This window comes from Mytilus galloprovincialis, chromosome 10 (genome assembly GCF_965363235.1).
Source record: "Mytilus galloprovincialis chromosome 10, xbMytGall1.hap1.1, whole genome shotgun sequence".
Classification (NCBI taxonomy): Eukaryota; Metazoa; Mollusca; class Bivalvia; order Mytilida; family Mytilidae; genus Mytilus; species Mytilus galloprovincialis.
The window spans coordinates 30,713,872-30,738,160 of NC_134847.1; the positions used below are offsets into that span (position 1 = coordinate 30,713,872).

Sequence of the window (24,289 nt, forward strand, 5' to 3'; positions counted from 1 at the left end):
TTACTACATTGGTTAGAGGTATAGGGGGAGGGTTGAGATCTCACAAACATGTTTAACCCCGCCGCATTTTTGGGCCTGTCCCAAGTCAGGAGCCTCTGGCCTTTGTTAGTCTTGTATTATTTTAATTTTAGTTTCTTGTGTGCAATTTGAAAATTATTATGGCGTTCATTATCACTGGACTGGTATATATTTGTTTAGGGGCCAGCTGAAGGACGCCTCCGGGTGCGGGAATTTCTCGCTACATTGAAGACCTGTTGGTGACCCTCTGCTGTTGTTGTTTTTTATTTGGTCGGGTTGTTGTCTCTTTGACACATTCCCCATTTCCATTCTCAATTTTATTTTAAATAGGGAGTGCAAATCAATGTCTTGTCAAACAGCAAAGCCGATGAAAATTCGTAGATTACGGGTTCCTGGTTATGCGCATCCATATAAAGACAGTGGTGTAAGAAAATAACTTAAGAACAAACTGTAAAAAATCTAATTAAAATGTCTTTATTGATCAGACAGGAACTAAACACCGGAACAAGAACTAAAAAGGCAAATGACACAAAGAATAAATCTAAGAAACCCTGAATCATTGAGAGTTTATGTATCATTGTCATTCTGTTTAGTTTCTTTTGTTACCTATTTGACATCGGTCTAGGATTTATTTTAACTGAGTTTACTGTGCGTATTGTTGTGGCTTTTTTCTACATTGGCTAGAGGTATAGACGATGGTTGAGATCTCAGAAAACATGTTCACCACAGCGAGTTTTTGCGTCTGTTCCAAGTCAGGAGCCTGTAGCCCTTGTTAGTCTTGTATGATTTTTAAATTGGTTTCTTGAGTATGTTTCGGAGTTTAGTATGACGTCCATTACCACTCAACTAGTATAAAGTTTGTTAAGGGACCAGCTAAAGCACGCCTCCTAATGCAGGAGTTTCTCGCTAAGTTGAAGACCCAACGGTGGCACTCGGATGTTGTCTGCTTTTTGGTCGGGTTGTTGTCTCTTTGACACATTCCCCATTTCGATTCTCAATTTTACAACGAAAAAAATTATATTTTGAAGAAAAGTAAGTTTATATGGACCTTGTCTTAATTTATGAGACCTACTAAGAACATAACAAATTAGTTAGAATATGACATTCCCTTTTCAACATTTTTGTACAGTTACACCCAATGAAATATCTATAAAAGTTTTTTATAGGTTACAAGTAATTTGTGATACAAGAGTTATAAAATACAAAAGGAAGAAATAAACATATAAATCAAAACAACCTGAAAAAGCCATGAAAAAACTAAACACGGAGAAACAGAATAAATAAATAGAAAACACAACATAGAAAACTTATCACTGATCAACAGGAACCCCACGTAAACTCTGGGTTGACCTCAAGTAAATTAGATAGGTAAGCAGAGCCTTTCCATATGTGTCAACCGTCATGTTGCTCATTTAAAAGTACAAACCCAGTAATACATTTATAAAGATTAATACGGTAGGTTAATATTCGAATTTTCTATTATATAATATGGTGCTAACAACAAACAAGTACTTTGTAATAAAGAGGCAGAATACACCAAGGCTTCATAAAAAAGATCAGTCGAGAAAATTGACAACGTCATTGCAAAATGAAAAACAACCAATAGGTAAAAACATAAAGATATACATTTAAAATATCTTGCGAATGTTGTCTCTTATTAATTCTTCTATTTAATCTTTCGGAGAAAAACATTAACAAAACTCGCATCTAGTATTTATTGATTTATTTACATAATTTCTCTTAATTGATTTTTCTGATCTTCATTACAGCTTTGATGAACAGTCTAACATACCATTGCATTTTTGTTTTTTTAAGGTCAACATTAAGGTAAACATTACTGCAGTCGCCGTGCCACCAGGGTCCATGGGTATAATGAGAAGCACAATTTCCACTATTTGAATCATTGTCTCTGTCCTTTGTGGTGAATGATCTACCATTGTTGGAGTTCATTCTATCTCCTAAAATTTGATACATGACTATTACATGTACTAATTAACGAATTATTTAATAATTTTAATCACACATGTTCGTGAAATAATGGTATGGTTGTGTTTGCAAATTTGACGGTAAGGTTATAGGCTTTGCTCGTGAGTATTGACGGTGTTTTCCGAAGGTCCTCTGTCAGTTTAATACTTAATAGTTGTTTAATGTCCATGAGGGTTGTTTATGAAATATTAATTTTCGTGCAACATGTTTGCTGCTACAAACTCAAGACTTTTTAACAAAAATGTATTGAAAATGAAATGAAACATTTACATAATTGTGAGACCAATAGCAAAAACGAAACACGCAATAAATACACATAAACATACAGAAATGAGCTTTAGCCGTGACGAATTCGAAGAAGAGATAAAACCCAAACAGTTTTTATATCGATTTCGTTTCTTGGTCCGAAATTCAGGAAACTTAATAAATTCTGCAAATCTTTAAAACCCTTTTACCGATTGTAATATTTCGACTAAGTGTGAATTCGAATGGCGGGTAATGCACCCAGAACAGGAGTAACTAATCAAATCGACACAACAGGTCGTGTAACTTGTTGAGTGCATGTGATTCCCTCAGTTATTAATTGATACTTTGGTATGTCTGTTGTTCATTGATTAACGAGATTTCAACATCGGTGAACTTTTATTTCCTTAATTGGACAGTGTTCAGAAAATAATCTGATTGATGTTTAACTTTGATAAAACAATTTTGAGGAATTTTTAAAATCCATTCGTTGCAGAGACACAGCAAATTGCCTAATCGTATTCGGAAAATTTTCCAGTTTGCCCGACAATAGTTTTGGTAGTCCATACAAAACTATACCAAACTTTGGTAAAAGATCACAAAGCATAAACTCAAATGACCTTGTGCAATGGCAAGATATAGGAATCGAAAGATTGTAGATCCATGAACGTGCATAAAATTAGCTTTTTCATAAACATAAAGAGGGAGCCATGGTGTAGTGGTTACTATTAACTTGCGGACTACTAACACAAAGGTTCCTGGTTCGATTGTGACTGAATTTTCGGCTCTCCCTTGACACCATTTGCGAGGACATGTTGATAGTTCATCGGAAGGGGACGATACATGGCTGGCCGTATTAAGAGAGAGTCATATCTCTTGAACATAAAAGACACGCTTGTAGTTTTCGAAAAAGAGCAGGCTTATGCTGCTACCAGGCAGCACTTGCAAAGTTAAAAGGGAGTAATATAAGTTGCGATATCTTCTGTCCTAATCTACTATTAACATAATTGTGTAAAAAAAACCAAACATGAGCCTTTATCTACATACCTGCAGTTCCGGTGTAATCACCAATAGTTAACTTGTACTTGGAATTTTCATCACCAACAACAAACGTCTTATAAACTGCATAAGTCTCTTTGTTACTGGTATCAACCAAGTCAACTCTTAGTTCGTATTTACCACTGGATGTCAGGATGTTAAGATATTTGTTACCTATTTCGTAAAATTCTTGAAGTTCAGTTTTTGGTATTTACATATATGTACATGATTCTTACTAAACAAATTGAAAACAACACGTTTTATAATTTCATGCGTGCGAAGTGCTTATCGGGATTTACCTACATCAGAAAAGCTCAAAGCTAAACATTTGAAATCCGGGAATGAATAAGTACCGAAACCGTTGAAAAGCTATATGACAAATATACCTAAAATAAATAACCAATTCATCTTAAATCAACGTTGCCTAGGGGAGTTGAAACCTTAGTTTGTATATAATTTAAAAATTTATAAATTAACGGAATTTACTAACTGGATTGTTTTAGTCCATGCAACAACTGCTTTTTAAAAGGGCTTAAAAGAATTGTGCAAAATGTATGTACAATTTATTATCTTCAACAAAAGAACGTAATCTCTTTAAGTAGTACATAGCTTCCTTTGTTATATATTTTTCTTTTGTAGCTGACTTTATAGTATACAATTTTCTCATTGTTGAAAGCCATTAGATGACATATAGCTGTCTTCATAACCTTCCTGAAGTCAGTTTATGTCCAAATGGCAATCATGTCATATATGTTTATGTTCATGTTGATTTGTATGATGTAATATAATTTTTTGGCCTCGAATACGTTTGTATCTGACTGAGTATGTCGAAGTGAAATTTTGATTAATCTTATACAATATTTCAAATAGAGATGATAACGAATACTCGAGTTTCGCTCTGTAGTACTGACTGACGAATACAAATCTGTTACTCAATTATTCGGTTTCAAGTTAGGACAATGTCCCCTCCTTTCCATAAATTGATTTCCCGAAGAACATCAGAGAATTCAAAAGAAATCACTGAACTATCGTCATTAAAACCTAAATCCGAAAATACTCTACGAAACATGTAGTATCATGTTAGAGCGATATAGTATCTGATAAAAAAAGTAATATTAAAATGGACTATCTGTCATCATATCGGTCACTTCTTATCATATAACACCTTTGTAAATATATTTGCTTGATGATTATTAAATGTGACCGTTGAATATTCGATGAGTAAATAGTACATTTTAACATCCCAGTTATAAAGGTTTAATTAATTGATATCGTGGTTTTTCTGTTACACTATTTTCCATTCACAAATTGTATCACGTAAAATAGATTTGACATAGAACAATAGTCGATTATTACAAATGTGATTCAATGGGAATATTGTGTGTATGTCAGGTCATAAAGTTGTTAATATAGATTTTTTTACAATTTATTACGACCCTCGGAGATACCTCCAGATACATTTTAATCGAATGTTAATCTAATTTTTTGCAATAGATTATTTTGGTATGACATACATATATATATATATATAAAATTGAGATTGGAAATGGGGAATGTGCCAAAGAGACAACAACCCGACCATAGACCAGACAACAGTAGAAGGTCACCAACAGATCTTAATGCAACGAGAAATTCTCGCACCCGGAGGCGTCCTTCAGCTGGCCCCTAAACAAATATATATGTATCACCATAACTGCTGGTGATCCGATGGAATATATATATATATACAACTCGTCTAAACATCAACATATATATATATATATATATATATATATATATATATATATATATATACGAGTCTAAATTGAAAACTACAATCAAACCTATGATTGCATTGGATAAAAACCGCAATTTTTATCGTGTGCATGTAAAACAAATTACGTTGTAGAAGGGTCTAAATACAGTACAAACAACATTTTCCAAAAGACCAAAAAAGTGAAAAAGTATATTTAAACAAAACGCATTTGACTTACAGGTCGAACAACTGAGTGATGTTAGGGATCGAAACGGTATTTGGAAGGCCATATAAAATGTACCCTAATTTTTAGATAGACTCTTGAATTTTAAGAGTCAATATAGGATGAACGGATAATATAAACCGAAGAGAAATTATGATACAAGCCCAAACGAAAACATATAAACGAGTGTAAATTGAAAACTACGTTCAAACCTATGATTGCGTTGGATAAAAACCGCAATTTTTATACGTGTGCATGTAAAACAAATTTCGTTGTAGAAGGGTCTAAATACAGCGCAGACAACATTTTCCAAAAGACCAAAAAAGTGAAAAAGTATATTTAAACAAAACGCCTTTGACTAACAGGTCGAACAACTGATGTTCTTTAACCCTGCTGACTGCCATTGGCTACTGCCAAATAAAATTGATCACAAAATGTAACAAAATGGATCTTAATATAAATTCAATACTAAACAGAAAACAATTAACGTGTGGCCACGATGTTATGCCACAAACATAAGGTGTCAATATATACTTTTTTTTGCACACCAGATCCGAATTTCGACAATAAATGTCTCTTCAGTGATTTGGGGATCGAAACGGTATTTGGAAGGCCATATAAAATGTACCCTCATTTTATATATATATATATATATATAAAGGTATCACCATCACTGCTAGTGATCCGATGGATTAATCTGTTGTAAAGTTGTCACTGATTCAGACGTACTTATGAATATAACTATATCTGTAATTGTATCTCACATTAGTTTGTAGGATCCTTTACTATAGATATTTAAACTGATCTGTAACTATTCAATCTTCATGCCTTATATTATATATCATGTACTGTAGTACGACGCTAGATAAAAACTGGCGTGAAAAGGTAACACCCGGCCACCGGAAGCCCAGGTGGTTGAGTGGTCCAGCGCACCGGATATAGTGCAGGCGATTTGTTGTCACGATATCTCAGTAGCATGAGCTCGAATCCCAGAGAGGGAAGAACAAAACATTTGCGAAAGCAAATTTACAGATCTAACATTGTTGGGTTGATGTTTAGACGAGTTGTATATGTATATATATATACATTTATACATTAACTTATATGATCCTTTACTATAGATAATTTAGCTGATCTGTAAAAATAACATCTTCATGCCTTTTATAGCATGTACTGTAGTACGACGCTAGATTAAAACTGACGTGGAAAGGTAACACCCGGCCATTGAAAGCTGCATTTTGTGAAACCCAGGTGGTCGTTTGGTTACAGTGCTAGCGATTTGGTGTACCGATATCGCAGTAGCATGGGTTAGAATCCCGGCGAGGGAAGAACAAAAAATTTGCAAAAGCACATATAAAAAAGCTATAATTGACATTAAATTTTGACTTTTAATTAGAAAACGTTCCTCACATATTGTTGGTAAAAAGGAGATTATTGAAAACGTGGTTAATGATAGAAAATAATTACAGCATCCGTTAATAGATATCATATTGCATTGGCGTGAAACGATGTCTTTCCTAATTTCTGGAGATCTGAATAATCGAAACAAGGTATGAATTTTTAAATCAAAGCTTGGAAGAGGATTTTAGCCATAATCTGCTGAATGACTTTTGAAATGTCTATTTAATATGCAAATTAACCAACAGACATTGACTTACCAAACCAGTATTCTTTTCGCACATCACCAAATCCTTCCTTATACTCGTTCCAAGTTCTTGCAAAGTCCGTTGAACCATCGATTTTTCTTTGAATTACCTATTACATGTAAAAGTATCATTTTCTTTGAAGGAGCTACTCTATTAAATTAAACAATTCTTCTGTTCAATGTCATGCGTAATTATATTTCCAGACATTTCGCTTTTTCTTCAAAGATTACGAAAAACAAAAGTCAAGAACGCTGAAGTCGAAGCAGATTGATTAACAAAGGTTTTACTATTGTGGCTTATTTAGGGAACTGTATATTTTTAGGAATGCGTGGTGTGAAATCAGACACGAAGCCATGATTTTTCAAGGGTGGGAGGTGTGGGTATCGACTTGCGACAAACAAAATCTTAACTTTAACATTCACAAATCAAACAGAACTTCGACTTCAATAATGTGTACTAGTATTTGTTTTCAAATGGGTTTAGTACCAACCCCTCGAACCCCCTGGAAACGGGTCTTGATCGCTCCAATAAAATCTTTAAAAAATATTTTTTGGCAAAAGATCAAAGTAAAGCATCACTTCGTTCTCTGATTTTATGGACTTATCGCTACCTAAACTCAGATCCTGGATTCGCTTAATATATTATTTTATATAAAAAAGACTGCAATCCGATTATTAATTTCACAGAACAAGTGTATAAAAACACATTTCTAATACAAAAAATCAATGCATCTTAATAATTATAGATTATAGTAACTTACAGTCCAACCTTTGCCATCAGTCATGTCACAGTAAACCTTAATTCCTTTTGATTTCTCTGGATATATTGTATATATTCCACTTTCTTGTCTTTTACTTTTCATTTCACTACAGTCCTTGTACTTCTTAGAAATACATACATCTGTTTAAAAAAATCCCATCATTTTGTAACTACATATATTGATTGTTTAAGAGAATTTTTATTTTTATTTTTTAATAAATGTTAAAGTCAATGGCATATAAGAAATCATCTACACGTAGTATCAAACGAATTCCTGATGAACGCGTTCACTTACCTCTAACACCTTTTTTGATCAGATTAACAATTCTGGAAGTTTCTCTTTGACCTTTTGATTCTAAAAATAAAGGATTCGAAGACATTCAATATGTACTTACAGTTAGTTTGAATCTTTTAAAAACGAACAAAAGCATGAAGATTCCTTACAACAGTTGTCTGTTTATTAATTAAGGAATTGTAAAGAAACTGATGTTACAAATCCCTTAAGCACTATTTGTAGGTACATTTTGTATGAATTAAATATCAACGAGTTTAGAGTCCGCCATCTTGGGCTGTGGGTAACTTAAGTTACCCACAGCCGTTTAAGCACAGTGTATTTGTAGGTCCTTTTTGAGTATAGCTTTCCTGGTGAAGACTAGTCAAGAAAAGACGAATGAAATTCATAACGTGTTGTTTTTATGTTTTACATACCTGAGTCGATAATACTGCTGGTAGACTATCAATTTTTCTGTGTCTCATCAGCTAAGTATTCTGTTCTTTTCGTATTGACATGATTTATAACAATCCTATCTTATTTTTGCGATTGTAGATTTATAAATTATAGAGAAATATAAGGTTCTCACTCCTCAGCCAAATACGGGGTAGGCTATCACATAGATATAATATATCCCCCTTTTTGTTATTGCATGAAAATCAATTTACAGCTAAAAGCGTTTTATGTAAACTGTGTAAATATATATTCGTATTACTTCAGAACCTTTCTATAATAATCATAATTGTGTCTTACTAATTTACATTTATTGTCTAAAATACCTTCAATAATCCACTTCAGTTCCTTTCTTAGCATCTTGTTCTTCTTCACGACATCTTTATACACATTTATATCTACAAGTTAAAATAAAATTCAAATGCCAATTAAAGTAAAATAAAAGGCAATCATAAACATTCCAAAAACAATAACATTTGGTTAACATGCAGCTATCCTGGGATTCTGCATCATCAATTTGGCTTACACTAAAGGGTTACTTGTTCATTAATTACCTCATTAAATAAGAACTAGATATAATTTAAAGAAAAGTAAACTAGTATTTAATTGCTTTCAATAAGCGTTCAGGGATTTCAGCCCATATTGTACGGTGAAGTATGCCTATTTGTGAAATTTTGGCTGTGTTAAAAATTGCTTGCGGGATAATGTACACATAATGAAGAAAAGTTTAAACATTTCACGGCTGAAGTCACACTGCTTTTGAAGTTTATTCAATTCTTTTTTTTGCTTGAATTTGTTCTTATAAATCGATCTAAGAACTTTGAATGAAGAATTTTTTAACTGAAGTTATATTTATATAAAAAACATTACTGAACATTAGTTCATTCGAAATAAAGCAGGAGAGAAAATCTATGAGATATGTACATACTTTTAAGAATGGTGTCGGTATCCTTCAACAGTTGTTCAACAGTCTTATCGGGATTTTCATGTACACATATACCTGAAATTTCAACAAACATTCCTAGCATTAAAGACATCTTAAATTATATGAAATTCATTCATACCCAATAATTGATTTAATTTATGATATCGTATATAACAACGTGCTGTATTGTTTTGGCACTTTTTTAAATTGAAATTCTGCTATGCCGCTGACTTTTACCATCCTTTATATTCAAAGTTTCCCCAAGACTCCACCTCAAAACACTTCCAGTGAATTATGCTTTGAATTTCTTTTATTTCCTACAATGATTTTTTTTAAACAGCTTAACATTTATTCTTTTTATACATTTCATACCAGTACAGTTTCCTAATAAAAAGTAATCAAACACACGTCACGTAGTGACAAAAATAAATACATCTGTGAGAAATGATAAGCATTACTTTATTTGCTTTAATTTGTTCCACAAAGGTTTCATCTATTTTAACGACATACTTTTTTTCGCGCTTTACATGCTTGAAAAGAAGAAAAGGCAAAGTAAAAAATTGAATATATTTCTTAGCTAAATCTAGTAATATCATTTTTCCATGTCTCTCCATCCAGATTGTCTCAATAAACTCATTTTACTACGAATAAAATTTAAATGAACTCCGTTTAACTGTACGGTTTAATATTAAGTCGTACGAAACATTTTATGGGATGACAGCAATTTACTGTAATATGCACACTTTTTTTATGTTAACTTTACAATCTTGGAGAGAAAGACATGCACTATATTAGAATACAAATTATTCCAATAAGAATTAAATTAGTAACGATAGAATTTAGTTTTGATTTTTTCAACAATTGTTTATCTACTTTCTCGAATTTCGTCTTTAAAAGACATGACAAGAAAGATAAGAAATAAAATGAAGATTAAACAATTATATTATTTGGATTTAATTTAATTTGTTTATGTCATTTCAAGAGCTCTCTCTAAAATAGACTTTGGAAGTAAAACCTTTTACATAAGCAAGATTTGTCTTTACCGAGAGCTGCTTGAATAAACTAACCTTGCAATATGCCCATCAATTCATCTATCTTGCTGTCTTCCGCAGACAATTCATCTTTATTCCTTTTTCCTACAATGAATGCAATATTTTAAAAATGTTTTCGGCTTAATTATCTCTTCAAAGAATAACTGTTTAATTATAAAATAGTTATTCAATATATTAATCAGCCTCACATTATGTATCTATGTGTCTGTCCCAAGTCAGGAGCCAAAAATTCAGTGGTTGTCGTTTGTTTATGTGTTACATATTTGTTTTCGTTCATTTTATTTTACATAAATAAGGCCGTTAGTTTTCTCGTTTGAATTGTTATACATTTTCATATCGGGGCTTTTTATAGTTGACTATGCGGTATTGGCTTTACTTATAGTTGAAGGCCGTACGGTTACATATAGTTGTTAATTTCTGTGTCATTCTGGTCTCTTGTTGAGAGTGGTCCCTTTGGCAATCATACCACATCTTTTTTTTATATTTGAAATAATTAGGAATAATGAGTCTTGAACAGTCTTAGATATGTTAACCATAAGGTTTACCTAAAATATAATTTTAACTGAAAATGATAGGAGCGAAAGACATGCATAATATAGATATTATATTATCTAAACATTTAATAAATATCAAATTTACAAAATTACTAAACATTATCATATTTAAATACTGATTTTGTTTTCTTTAAAAATATTTTAATTTGAATATTTTTTATGTCCAACTCAAGAACAGAGGGGAAATATATATCACAATGAATACCATAAAAACATATAAAATATAACAGTCAATAAAAAAAATAAAGAAAAATAATGATGAACATTATAAGTATTTACATTCCCTGCGGTATATACACAAGTAGAATCTTTAAAAATTTGCATAAAAGGATTAATTCACTTAGCTAAGAGAAAATATAAGGTAGAAATTTAACAGTTAAAAACAGAGAAAAAATAAATAAAACTGTCTATTAAATAAAATCTTTAAAACTAAAAATTTAAATAAAATAAAAATAAAAAGGCCCTATCACTTAAACTTTTAGAATAATAAATAAATATCACAGTTCTTATCTTCTCATATTGTTTGTTAAATTATACAAACAATCGTTGAACACATTAAAACAATTCCAACCTTACTAATATATTTCTAATTTGAATAGTATTTGTTATACTATAACATGTATAATACATGTCTTTTTCTCTTACTATTTTGAAGTCATTATAAAATAAAAGATACACTCACTCAATGATATGAATTGTTTAAATTTTACACTGTTCTTGAGATTGACATCAAAGATATTAGAGAAAAAGAAATCAATATTTAAATAATATGACAATGTTTATTAATTTTGTATCCCTCTGATGACCAAATTGGAGTTCTTTTGTAAATAGAAGACAATGCATAATTTTACTCTTTAGTTTTTAATTGTCATTCCTATCTAATAGATATCCATTGAAAGACGAGTTAAAAAGTTTACCGATATATTTGTTGGCAGAAACCTCATTGTCCATTTGTTTTTTATGTGTTTTATCATTTGATTTTGCTATGTGATTAGGGACTTTCTGATTTGATTTCCCTCTGAGTTCAGTATTTTTGTGATTTTACTTGTTTTTTTTTTTTTATAAAAGGTCACAATTTACTATTAACATGTATTAAGGGTCTATTTGACTGTGCAATCTATATTTATAAAGACAATTCAAACGTTGAACTTTTTTTGTTTCAAAATGAAAGTTTAAAAAAATTAATTATGTTTTACCCCTTTAACTAACAATTAATATTATTATGACACATGACCATAACCATTGATAATCTGGCTAATAGATAATAAAAAAATGGGGAGATTTTGTATGATTGCTATTGAGACATTTATAACTAAACTAAATTAATGACTTAGATGTAAGAAAATTAAAGGTCCATGGTTCTGAAACTTGTTTTGTTTGGTCAGAATATAAATAAACACACACTTAAAGCAGTAACCTAATTGCGAATTCAAGGATTTGAGAAAATAGGGCGTACATTTAAAATGAAAAAAAAACAAGAATGGAAATTTGTACTACTCGAGCTTTAACATGTAGTTTCTGACGGACTAATTTCATACAAAAATAAATCACAAAAATTAGTTCCTTACAAAGAACATGCAACTCTAAAAAAAGTTTATAAAAAGCCAAATGTCTAATTCATAAACAATGCAAGGGAAACGTAATGATGAATGAAACTGAAAATCAATACATGCGAAATGAGAAAATGCAACGGACATATTTATATATTAGGGTAATGTAAATTTTTTTTAGTAATTGCAAAATAAAAACAGGAGCACATTTAATCTAAAATGACGCATTTTTAATAGAAATCGTACATAGTAACCTGAAAGTTACTTATAATGGATAATCTGATGGTCACGAATAAACATTTTTGTATTTGCCTTTTTGTTGAATATAAGCTTTTGGAATATATGCACAATCTTTTTCGAGTTGAAAGCTGTAAAATGATTTTGTTTAAATATGAACTGATATAAGAAACAGTTTTTTTTATTTGAGCGTCACACATGAGTCTTTTGTAGACGAAACGTGGGTCATAGCAACTAATATTTTATATATCTCTTAAATTTGTAAAATGTTTGACAGTTGTCAATACTTGCTTATAGTTATTTTGTTTTCATTCCATTTTCACTCATATTACCTATAATAACTAGAATAGGGGGTTGACCGTTTGATGTTTGTAAGGTGTGAAAAATTCAATGATTTTACATAACACCCGACGCCAAGAATTGAAATTGAATAAATGATTGAGCGCAACCAAACCCTTACACCAACCCGAATATCTAATAGTCGCTACCTAATCATGTGTAGCCTTTGACATGGTAAATCACGCATCTTAATTGTGCACGATTGTTCCTTGACTACTCAGAAACTGTGTCATGTGACATGATGAACAAAGTATGTGTTTCATTAAGTTTCTGCTGTCTCGTTACATCAATATGCGTAGCGTCCCGGGCGTGACAGATTCTGATAACTGTTAAACTTTAATTACTTTTCCAACCAATGCAATCTTCAATTACCAATTGAAATGGGAAGACATTTTGTTTTCTGTGTGTCATTGGATTAGCCGTCTTGTATTTTACAGTAGTTTTCCAACAGAAAAATTAATATGATTAGACCAATAAAAACCTTTTTTTTTTCTTTATGTAAGTATGTTAGTAAGGAAAAGGTGCAAGTACGGCAAAAATTATAGGATGATTGAGATTGAAAGACGACTATAATCAACAAATAATACCACAGAAACAAGGACTTTTAATTCATATGCAATGTAATGGTATGAAATTCCTGCTCTGCAAGTTGCATTTGTCATGTAATTTGAGAATAGGAATATGTGGAATGATTGCAAATGAAACAGCTTACCAACAGAGTTAAAACATAATGTGATAGAAACTCTCTTTTAAACCAGAACACTGTGACCACGACAAATTGTTAATATCTATTTACGGCAAAATGCTCAATACTGGCTATGTAAGTCGTGATGATGGCGACTACATATCTTCCTTATATATTACAAATGGCTACCAATAACATGCGCGCTATTGGTATGCAGCTGCAGCTATTGAATAAAAATGCCAAAATGTTTTTTGTGCTGTCTTCTCTCTTTTTGTAATTTCAATTAAGGGGGAACCACAAGTCTCTCGTAAATTATAATCTATTAAACAAATATCCTTGTACACACATAGAGAGGTTCTTTATCTCATAAAGTATGTCAAACAAGACATTCGATTTTTTAGCACAAATAAAAGCAAGGATCAGTTTAACTTCTGGTAACAGAAGTATGAGTGACGCATTTATCTACTACGGAATAATCTGCCATTAAAATGTCGACCTTGCACCTATTCTTCATAGAAATCTTTTTACATTAAAACATTCATAGGATATTTTTTCCATGTAAGAGGACCAATCCGCTTCTGTAATAAGGATAAACCTTATCAGTTTTTTAAAAAGCACTACTGGTATGTGATCATAGATGACATGTAACACAAATGGAGATACACAATAATGTATAATACTAAAAACAATTCAAAATTGCTTACCTCTTACATTAACCTCGTTGTAACAGCGTACAGTTACAGCGGTAATGAATATAACCAACAAAGAATAACAAATCGACATGCTGAATTAACGTGTTGATCCAAATGTTTGTCCGTCGATTCGTACGAAAACAACACCACAATATTAAAATAATGCTTGCGTGCAATTGAAATGTTGATATCAGCGTTCTGAATATATTGCTACACCTGTCGCAGTTAAATGCAATATGATATTGAAAATTACTTTTCAAATTCTCAAATAAAATCTAATACGCTCGATAGCATACCACTTCTTTTTTATTAACAAACGACACGCTGTGATTGAAGAAACTGTCTAATATTCGTCGCTAGATTTTTCTTGAACACTTGTTAAGGACTTCTTGGTCATTGTCTTTTAAAGTAACTTATAACAAGGGTGTCATCCCATTCTTTTCTTTTTTTATATAAATAAATCGAAATGAACAAATTCAGTTATTTTATACATGTTATGTGGGTTACATGTACATGATGTTTATACAATAACATATTGTAGAGTACGACGACTAGGGTACATGTATTTTCATGTATTTTATTATGACGTGTGATAGACATGTAAGATATTTTTGATGTATGTTTTAAATTGGTATTAATAAAGCATACTGTTTAATATTCTGTATTTTTTATGAAATTTATTATGTAGGAAACAGTAACTGTGTGAAATAACTTGTATTATACTACTTGTAATGCTTGTAGTCTGGAACATATAATAATTGAAGCAAATAAGTTTTAATTAACATTTAATAAGTACAGTTAGAACAATGTTATGAGTTTTCTAAAAATATTGAATTACTGTCGTTTGCATATATTTGATAAACCAGTTGAAGTTCATGTAATAATTTACCAGTTCATAGTAATAATCCACTGAATAATCCAACTGTATGTCTTGTATTTTTGTGATGATCCAATTATTGTAGCAACTGTAGTAGATCGTAGTAAATTTCACGCACCTGTACTAGAATTTTATGAATGAAATGTACTGACATGCGCAGTAAAACCCATTTGTCACTTGGGACGATTGTTCAATAAAAACACTATTTTTACGTGTTGGCAACTGTTTTCACATACTTCTTGTAATTCCTTTTAGTATTTATAGTCAACGTCTTCAATGTTTTGTAGATGTTAATGCTCACTATCCTTGATATTTATCATTTTTGTCCGCCGGTGACACACATAACTTTTCGCAAGGTTGTTTACGTATTGTGACTTCCGGTGGCGCTGTATATATTGTTGTATTTTTAGTTACGATAGAAACTTGTTTAGTACCATGCAAACTTTGTTTATTATATAAAGGTTACTTAAATTGTATATTATTGTGATTTTTGTAATTTATTTAAGAATTCAAATATTTGGTTGGACGGCAAGCGCGCGATCCAACAATCCAACCATCCAACCATCCAACCATCCAACCATCCAACAATCCAACAGTGACGTAATTTCGACGCTTGGTCGTCAGTTCTGCTAAAACTTTTGGTTCTTACAGTTGGTATTTTTATTTGCTCGTTATTTATTTTAGTCAAAATGGTTAATTTTTCTTAGAAACTTATTATTTTTAAAAGGTTAAATTGTAAAGGAAAATAGTAAAGTTAGCGCTTTCAAAGTTTAAAAGGAATATTTCATTTTTAGCGGACTCTTTTAAAGCTTTATTTCTACTTTATCTTTTAAAGTTAGGATTATTTAAATTGTTCATTGAAGTTTATATTTACTGTTAACGGTTGTCATTTTATATTAAATAATATTAAATAGGAAAACATTAGGCAAGTAAGGGATAATTTCCTAAAGGTCTGGAAATTATGATAAACAAAACAGTTGTTAGTTATTCAGGAAAGGTTCTGAATATAACTAATAATAATAAACATGTTTTATGTAACTGGTGAGGTATCAGTTACAACTATATACAAATATGTCAGAAAGAGGTCTTCTGACTAAATTCACTTCAAGTTAGGATTTTCTCTTAGGGTAATTTATTTTCTTAGTAAGATAGCAGGACTCAGCCTTTTTATGTATTTTTCTGACACACCAACATATTATCTCTTGAGTGTAGAGATAAGTTAATAAATATCTCTTGAGTTTAGAGATAAGTTAATGAATATCTCTTGAGTGTAGAGATAACTTTCTACATGTATCATACTGAATAGATTCTTGTCATATCATTTAAGTCTATAGTTTAAGTATATTACTAGTTAAAATTGTTGTTTATCTGGAATATAAATGAAAATATATGATTCTAGAAATGAATAAAAGATAGAAACTTATTTACGTGACTTTTAGCAAATGCCTATATTATACTGACCATCTCATATCTTGTCATACTGACTTTGTTATTTACAAACTACTCATAAAATTTGAGTAAAAACTCTTGGGTCGAAGCATTTCAAGCCCCTGCCCGCTACATAATTTTGGCATCCTCGGTGGGATTCATTAAACTTTATTGGATCCTGTGATACGAACCTTTCGAAGTGTAATAGATAAACAGTGCAATGGGTAAACCAAGGTCTGTTCGTTCAAGAAAGACCGACACATATATTAATAGGGGACATAGTAGCCAATATGACACAGAAGACAGTGAAATTAATACTCTCTATACCACTGATGATGAACCATGTCATTCTGAAAGTGACCAAGTTAATGAAGTTTCTAATGACTTGTCTTGTATTGAGACTGAAGAAGAAGAAACAATAGTCTTAAGACCCAAATCGAAATTGAGTAAGAGGCCAAGTCCTAGAAAAACTGGCTCTCCAAGAAGGTCCTCCAGATATCAAAAGCAAAATGATATAGAAAACAAGTCTGAACCTCAAAATCAAGGTGATTCTGGGGTATATGACAGTATAAAAGTAGTGATACAAGATATGACTGGTCAAGTAGTATCAGCCATTCAAAATGCTTTTACTGGCATTACCAAACAATATAGGCATAATAATGCTTCAAGTCAGCAACAAAAACATGCTAAAAGTACAACAATTGCTAATAATAGCAATTCTATATCTAAAGTTAGAAAAAGTAAACCAAGTTTTACATCTTATAGTAATTTAGATTTCACATCAGCATCTGAGTGTGATGAATCTGATGATGAAATATTTAGTGATGCATGCTCTGATATGGATACAAATAGTATTGATACAGATGTAATAACCCAAAGTAAACGGTCAAAATCAAAATTTGGGTTTTCCAATGCCAAACTCCCTTCTTTCACAGGAAAAGAAAAATGGGAGGTCTGGATAAATAGATTTGAGGCAGTTGCAAATCTTCAAAATTGGGATAACAGAACTAAATTGGGGGAATTGTTAACCAGACTTCAAGGGGAAGCTGGTGATTTTGTGTTTGATCAGCTTAATAGTAAAACATTAAAGAATTATTCAAAATTAGCCACAGAACTTAGGAATAGATTTGGGGTTTTTGAAAATAAGAGAGCATTTAAGGTACAATTTAATAGACGTACCCAAAAACCTAATGAAGACACTGCAGACTATGCAGCAGAATTAAAACGAATATATGATAAGGCGTATTCCAACAGACAGGCAAAAATTAGACAGGAAGACTTGCTCCAAAGATTTTTGATGGGACTGTCGGATACTGAAGCGAGAATTTATCTTGAGCTTCATAAAGACCCAAAAACTATAGAGGAAGCAGTCCAAGAGGTCATTACTTATAAGGAGATAACTTCTGAAACACATGAGGGCATTAATTCAGTAAAAAATTCCAAAGTAAGGCAACTAAAGAAAGAGAACACCAATTTCAACAGGCAAGATTCCACAAGTTCTGAAAAAGATGTAATTTCAGTAACCAAGGATGAATTACAGAAGATGGTTAATCAAATGTACCTAGACAAGAAAAGAAATGATGAGATACAGTTTGACAGACAGCCCTTCAATGTCAACGCCCCACCCTATGTTCCTAATGGGAATTATAGGAATAACAATTGTGACAGAAACAATAACCCAGAAAACATCCCAAAATGTTACTATTGTGGTCGACCCGGTCATTATGCAAGAAAATGCTATAGCATCCCAATAGGCAATCAGATTATAGAAATAATATGGCTATTAATCCTCCAAGACAGATGAATATGCCTTACACTCCCCCCAACAGTAGTATGTCACAAGGTGAAGTTAAATCAGATGGATATACATTAAACTAGAACGGGTTAACCCAGTTGACCAAAAGTTAGCCCTTAAGTTTAATGAAAACGGTCATAAATTGGATAATATTCATGACATTGGTGTATGTGAACCAACAAGCAGTATAACTTTTAGTAATAGTAAAGAGAAACATATTTGCAAAAGTAATAGTAAAGAGGAAACTAGTAGTAATAGTTATAGTAAAGAGGAAACTAGTAGCAATAGTAATAGTAAAGAGGAAACTAGTAGTAATAGTAATAGTAAAGAGGAAACTAGTAGTAATAGTAATAGTAAAGAGGAAACTAGTAGCAATAGTAATAGTAAAGAGGAAACTAGTAGTAATAGTAATAGTAAAGAGGAAACTAGTAGCAATAGTAATAGTAAAGAGGAAACTAGTAGTAATGGTAATATATCTTCTGTCACTTTAGAAGATACAAATTTAGTTTGTTCTAAACCAATTTTAGGAAGTGAACAATCAGTTGCAAGTAATGTTATTGCAAGACAAGTACTCCGAAGTGATGGAGTCTATGTCGAAGGACATATCCAAGGGTCTGAGGTTAATTTTACTGTAGATACAGGGGCAGTCCGGACAGTGTTATCCGTGTATGCCTTTAATAAAATTCCTCATGTTAATAGACCAATCTTGGAAAAGTCTAATACTTTAGCTTGTGCTGATGGCAAACCCCTAAAGGAGCTAGGGAAAGCTATTTTTAAAATTAAATTAGGAAATTTATGTTTTGATACAGAAATGATAGTTGCAAATATAGAAGACAAAGCTTTGTTAGGACTAGATGTGTTGATGAAATCTCAGTGGGGTCCTGCTGACATAAAGTTAACAGAAGGAATTATACTGCTCGGTGGTCATGCTGTCCATTGTACACAAATTGGCCAAAGAAATGAATTTATACGAAAAATTTATGGGGAAGCTTACTATGAAATTCCCCCAAGGTCTGAAAATTTTGTTGATGTTTTCATTGACCGACTTGATGATGATTGTCCTGAAACAGTTCAAGATTGCATTTTACAACCCACTGAGAAATTTTCAGAACGATTTCCATTAGTAATGGCACCATGTTTAGTTAATAGTAATAGTAGCCAAGCTAACATAAGCCAAGATGTTACTTGTAATACTAGTACATGTAGTATAATGAACCCATACATGTATGATCAAGATACAGTAATTGGTTCAGCAGAAGTTGTTGAACATGAACCAAAGATGCTATTAAAATGTGAAGACACATGTGATGTAAATAACCAAATTGCAATGAGAAGACTGCAATTTCATTACTCAAATTTAGAGTCTGGAAAGGGGGTATCCGAAGAAGAAATAGGTAGACATTTGACTACTACAGAAAAAGATCTGACACCAGAACCACCCCCTACAATACATTTTGTACATGTAGCAACAATGCTCCAGTTGCACGAAAGAAACAGAAGAAGTCCCTGGTAGCTACATGTACATGAACGTCATGAAGAGACATTTAATTTAAGATTGAATAAAGATGTACATGTAATTTAAATTTTTAATAGAAATGTTATGGCAATGTTATGGTATTGTTTATTTGAATTGATAATATCAAAAGTAATTTAAGGTTATTATATATAAGATTAAAAGTTATTGAAAAAAAATAATTTAGACTGGAAATTTATTTTGGAAAGTTGAAAAGTTAAAAAGTTATTTATATTAGATATAGTCAAAGCTGTTAAAAGTTAAATTTTGGGTGTATTTTTGAACTTATATTTAAATATTTTGGTACTGTTTGCATGATAACTAAAATTTTCCTTCAGAAACCTCTGGTTCTTAGCCATGTTCCAGTTTGTTCATAACGTTCAGTAATTTTCCACATTCGGTACATATATATGTCTGTTTGGTATCTACTGCCCTCGTGCTGATGGTCATAATGGAGAAACTTCAGGTGTATCTGTAAAATATAATATAAAAAGAAAATAATCATGATAATTATGTATAATTTTTACATATTTGGTATTATATTATGATGTATTTGTGTTATAATCATAGATTGTATTAATAAGAAAGCTAATTTCATCCAGTTTTAGAAATAATTTCTTTTTAAGAAGAATATGTATTCAAGACATAAAAAAATTTGAAATGGAATCTTTTGCAAAAGTTTAAAGTATTTGCGGGGACGCAAATAATGGAAAGGGGGTAAAATGTAGAGTACGACGACTAGGGTACATGTATTTTCATGTATTTTATTATGACGTGTGATAGACATGTAAGATATTTTTGATGTATGTTTTAAATTGGTATTAATAAAGCATACTGTTTAATATTCTGTATTTTTTATGAAATTTATTATGTAGGAAACAGTAACTGTGTGAAATAACTTGTATTATACTACTTGTAATGCTTGTAGTCTGGAACATATAATAATTGAAGCAAATAAGTTTTAATTAACATTTAATAAGTAAAGTTAGAACAATGTTATGAGTTTTCTAAAAATATTGAATTACTGTCGTTTGCATATATTTGATAAACCAGTTGAAGTTCATGTAATAATTTACCAGTTCATAGTAATAATCCACTGAATAATCCAACTGTATGTCTTGTATTTTTGTGATGATCCAATTATTGTAGCAACTGTAGTAGATCGTAGTAAATTCCACGCACCTGTACTAGAATTTTATGAATGAAATGTACTGACATGCGCAGTAAAACCCATGTGTCACTTGGGACGATTGTTCAATAAAAACACTATTTTTACGTGTTGGCAACTGTTTTCACATACTTCTTGTAATTCCTTTTAGTATTTATAGTCAACGTCTTCAATGTTTTGTAGATGTTAATGCTCACTATCCTTGATATTTATCATTTTGGTCCGCCGGTGACACACATAACTTTTCGCAAGGTTGTTTACGTATTGTGACTTCCGGTGGCGCTGTATATATTGTTGTATTTTTAGTTACGATAGAAACTTGTTTAGTACCATGCAAACTTTGTTTATTATATAAAGGTTACTTAAATTGTATATTATTGTGATTTTTGTAATTTATTTAAGAATTCAAATATTTGGTTGGACGGCAAGCGCGCGATCCAACAATCCAACCATCCAACCATCCAACCATCCAACCATCCAACAATCCAACAGTGACGTAATTTCGACGCTTGGTCGTCAGTTCTGCTAAAACTTTTGGTTCTTACAGTTGGTATTTTTATTTGCTCGTTATTTATTTTAGTCAAAATGGTTAATTTTTCTTAGAAACTTATTATTTTTAAAAGGTTAAATTGTAAAGGAAAATAGTAAAGTTAGCGTTTTCAAAGTTTAAAAGGAATATTTCATTTTTAGCGGACTCTTTTAAAGCTTTATTTCTAGTTTATCTTTTAAAGTTAGGATTATTTAAATTGTTCATTGAAGTTTATATTTACTGTTAACGGTTGTCATTTTATATTAAATAAGATTAAATAGGAAAACATTAGGCAAGTAAGGGATAATTTCCTAAAGGGTTGGAAATTATGATAAACAAAACAGTTGTTAGTTATTCAGGAAAGGTTCTGAATATAACTAATAATAATAAACATGTTTTATGTAACTGGTGAGGTATCAGTTACAACTATATACAAATATGTCAGAAAGAGGTCTTCTGACTAAATTCACTTCAAGTTAGGATTTTCTCTTAGGGTAATTTATTTTCTTAGTAAGATAGCAGGACTCAGCCTTTTTATGTATTTTTCTGACACACCAACATATTATCTCTTGAGTGTAGAGATAAGTTAATAAATATCTCTTGAGTTTAGAGATAAGTTAATGAATATCTCTTGAGTGTAGAGATAACTTTCTACATGTATCATACTGAATAGATTTTTGTCATATCATTTAAGTCTATAGTTTAAGTATATTACTAGTTAAAATTGTTGTTTATCTGGAATATAAATGAAAATATATGATTCTAGAAATGAATAAAAGATAGAAACTTATTTACGTGACTTTTAGCAAATGCCTATATTATACTGACCATCTCATATCTTGTCATACTGACTTTGTTATTTACAAACTACTCATAAAATTTGAGTAAAAACTCTTGGGTCGAAGCATTTCAAGCCCCTGCCCGCTACATAATTTTGGCATCCTCGGTGGGATTCATTAAAATTTATTGGATCCTGTGATACGAACCTTTTGAAGTGTAATAGATAAACAGTGCAATGGGTAAACCAAGGTCTGTTCGTTCAAGAAAGACCGACACATATATTAATAGGGGACATAGTAGCCAATATGACACAGAAGACAGTGAAATTAATACTCTCTATACCACTGATGATGAACCATGTCATTCTGAAAGTGACCAAGTTAATGAAGTTTCTAATGACTTGTCTTGTATTGAGACTGAAGAAGAAGAAACAATAGTCTTAAGACCCAAATCGAAATTGAGTAAGAGGCCAAGTCCTAGAAAAACTGGCTCTCCAAGAAGGTCCTCCAGATATCAAAAGCAAAATGATATAGAAAACAAGTCTGAACCTCAAAATCAAGGTGATTCTGGGGTATATGACAGTATAAAAGTAGTGATACAAGATATGACTGGTCAAGTAGTATCAGCCATTCAAAATGCTTTTACTGGCATTACCAAACAATATAGGCATAATAATGCTTCAAGTCAGCAACAAAAACATGCTAAAAGTACAACAATTGCTAATAATAGCAATTCTATATCTAAAGTTAGAAAAAGTAAACCAAGTTTTACATCTTATAGTAATTTAGATTTCACATCAGCATCTGAGTGTGATGAATCTGATGATGAAATATTTAGTGATGCATGCTCTGATATGGATACAAATAGTATTGATACAGATGTAATAACCCAAAGTAAACGATCAAAATCAAAATTTGGGTTTTCCAATGCCAAACTCCCTTCTTTCACAGGAAAAGAAAAATGGGAGGTCTGGATAAATAGATTTGAGGCAGTTGCAAATCTTCAAAATTGGGATAACAGAACTAAATTGGGGGAATTGTTAATCAGACTTCAAGGGGAAGCTGGTGATCTTGTTAAGGACTTCTTGGTCATTGTCTTTTAAAGTAACTTATAACAAGGGTGTCATCCCATTCTTTTCTTTTTTTTATATAAATAAATCGAAATGAACAAATTCAGTTATTTTATACATGTTATGTGGGTTACATGTACATGATGTTTATACAATAACATATTGTAGAGTACGACGACTAGGGTACATGTATTTTCATGTATTTTATTATGACGTGTGATAGACATGTAAGATATTTTTGATGTATGTTTTAAATTGGTATTAATAAAGCATACTGTTTAATATTCTGTATTTTTTATGAAATTTATTATGTAGGAAACAGTAACTGTGTGAAATAACTTGTATTATACTACTTGTAATGCTTGTAGTCTGGAACATATAATAATTGAAGCAAATAAGTTTTAATTAACATTTAATAAGTAAAGTTAGAACAATGTTATGAGTTTTCTAAAAATATTAAATTACTGTCGTTTGCATATATTTGATAAACCAGTTGAAGTTCATGTAATAATTTACCAGTTCATAGTAATAATCCACTGAATAATCCAACTGTATGTCTTGTATTTTTGTGATGATCCAATTATTGTAGCAACTGTAGTAGATCGTAGTAAATTCCACGCACCTGTACTAGAATTTTATGAATGAAATGTACTGACATGCGCAGTAAAACCCATGTGTCACTTGGGACGATTGTTCAATAAAAACACTATTTTTACGTGTTGGC

The 24,289-nt window shown here is 31.3% G+C and overlaps 1 protein-coding gene across 1 annotated transcript; it reads right to left on the bottom strand.

Annotated features, from left to right (window-relative positions):
• Positions 1–1,719: 1,719 nt before the first annotated feature.
• Positions 1,720–14,566, bottom strand: LOC143047365 (ryncolin-1-like). Its single transcript, XM_076220401.1, has 9 exons — positions 14,419–14,566; positions 10,365–10,433; positions 9,301–9,372; positions 8,699–8,770; positions 7,944–8,003; positions 7,650–7,789; positions 6,902–6,998; positions 3,295–3,459; positions 1,720–1,976 (listed from the first exon to the last, which is right to left on the bottom strand). The coding sequence occupies exons 1-9, from the start codon at positions 14,495–14,497 to the stop codon at positions 1,759–1,761; spliced, it is 972 nt and encodes a 323-aa protein (XP_076076516.1). The 5' UTR covers positions 14,498–14,566; the 3' UTR covers positions 1,720–1,758.
• Positions 14,567–24,289: the final 9,723 nt, after the last annotated feature.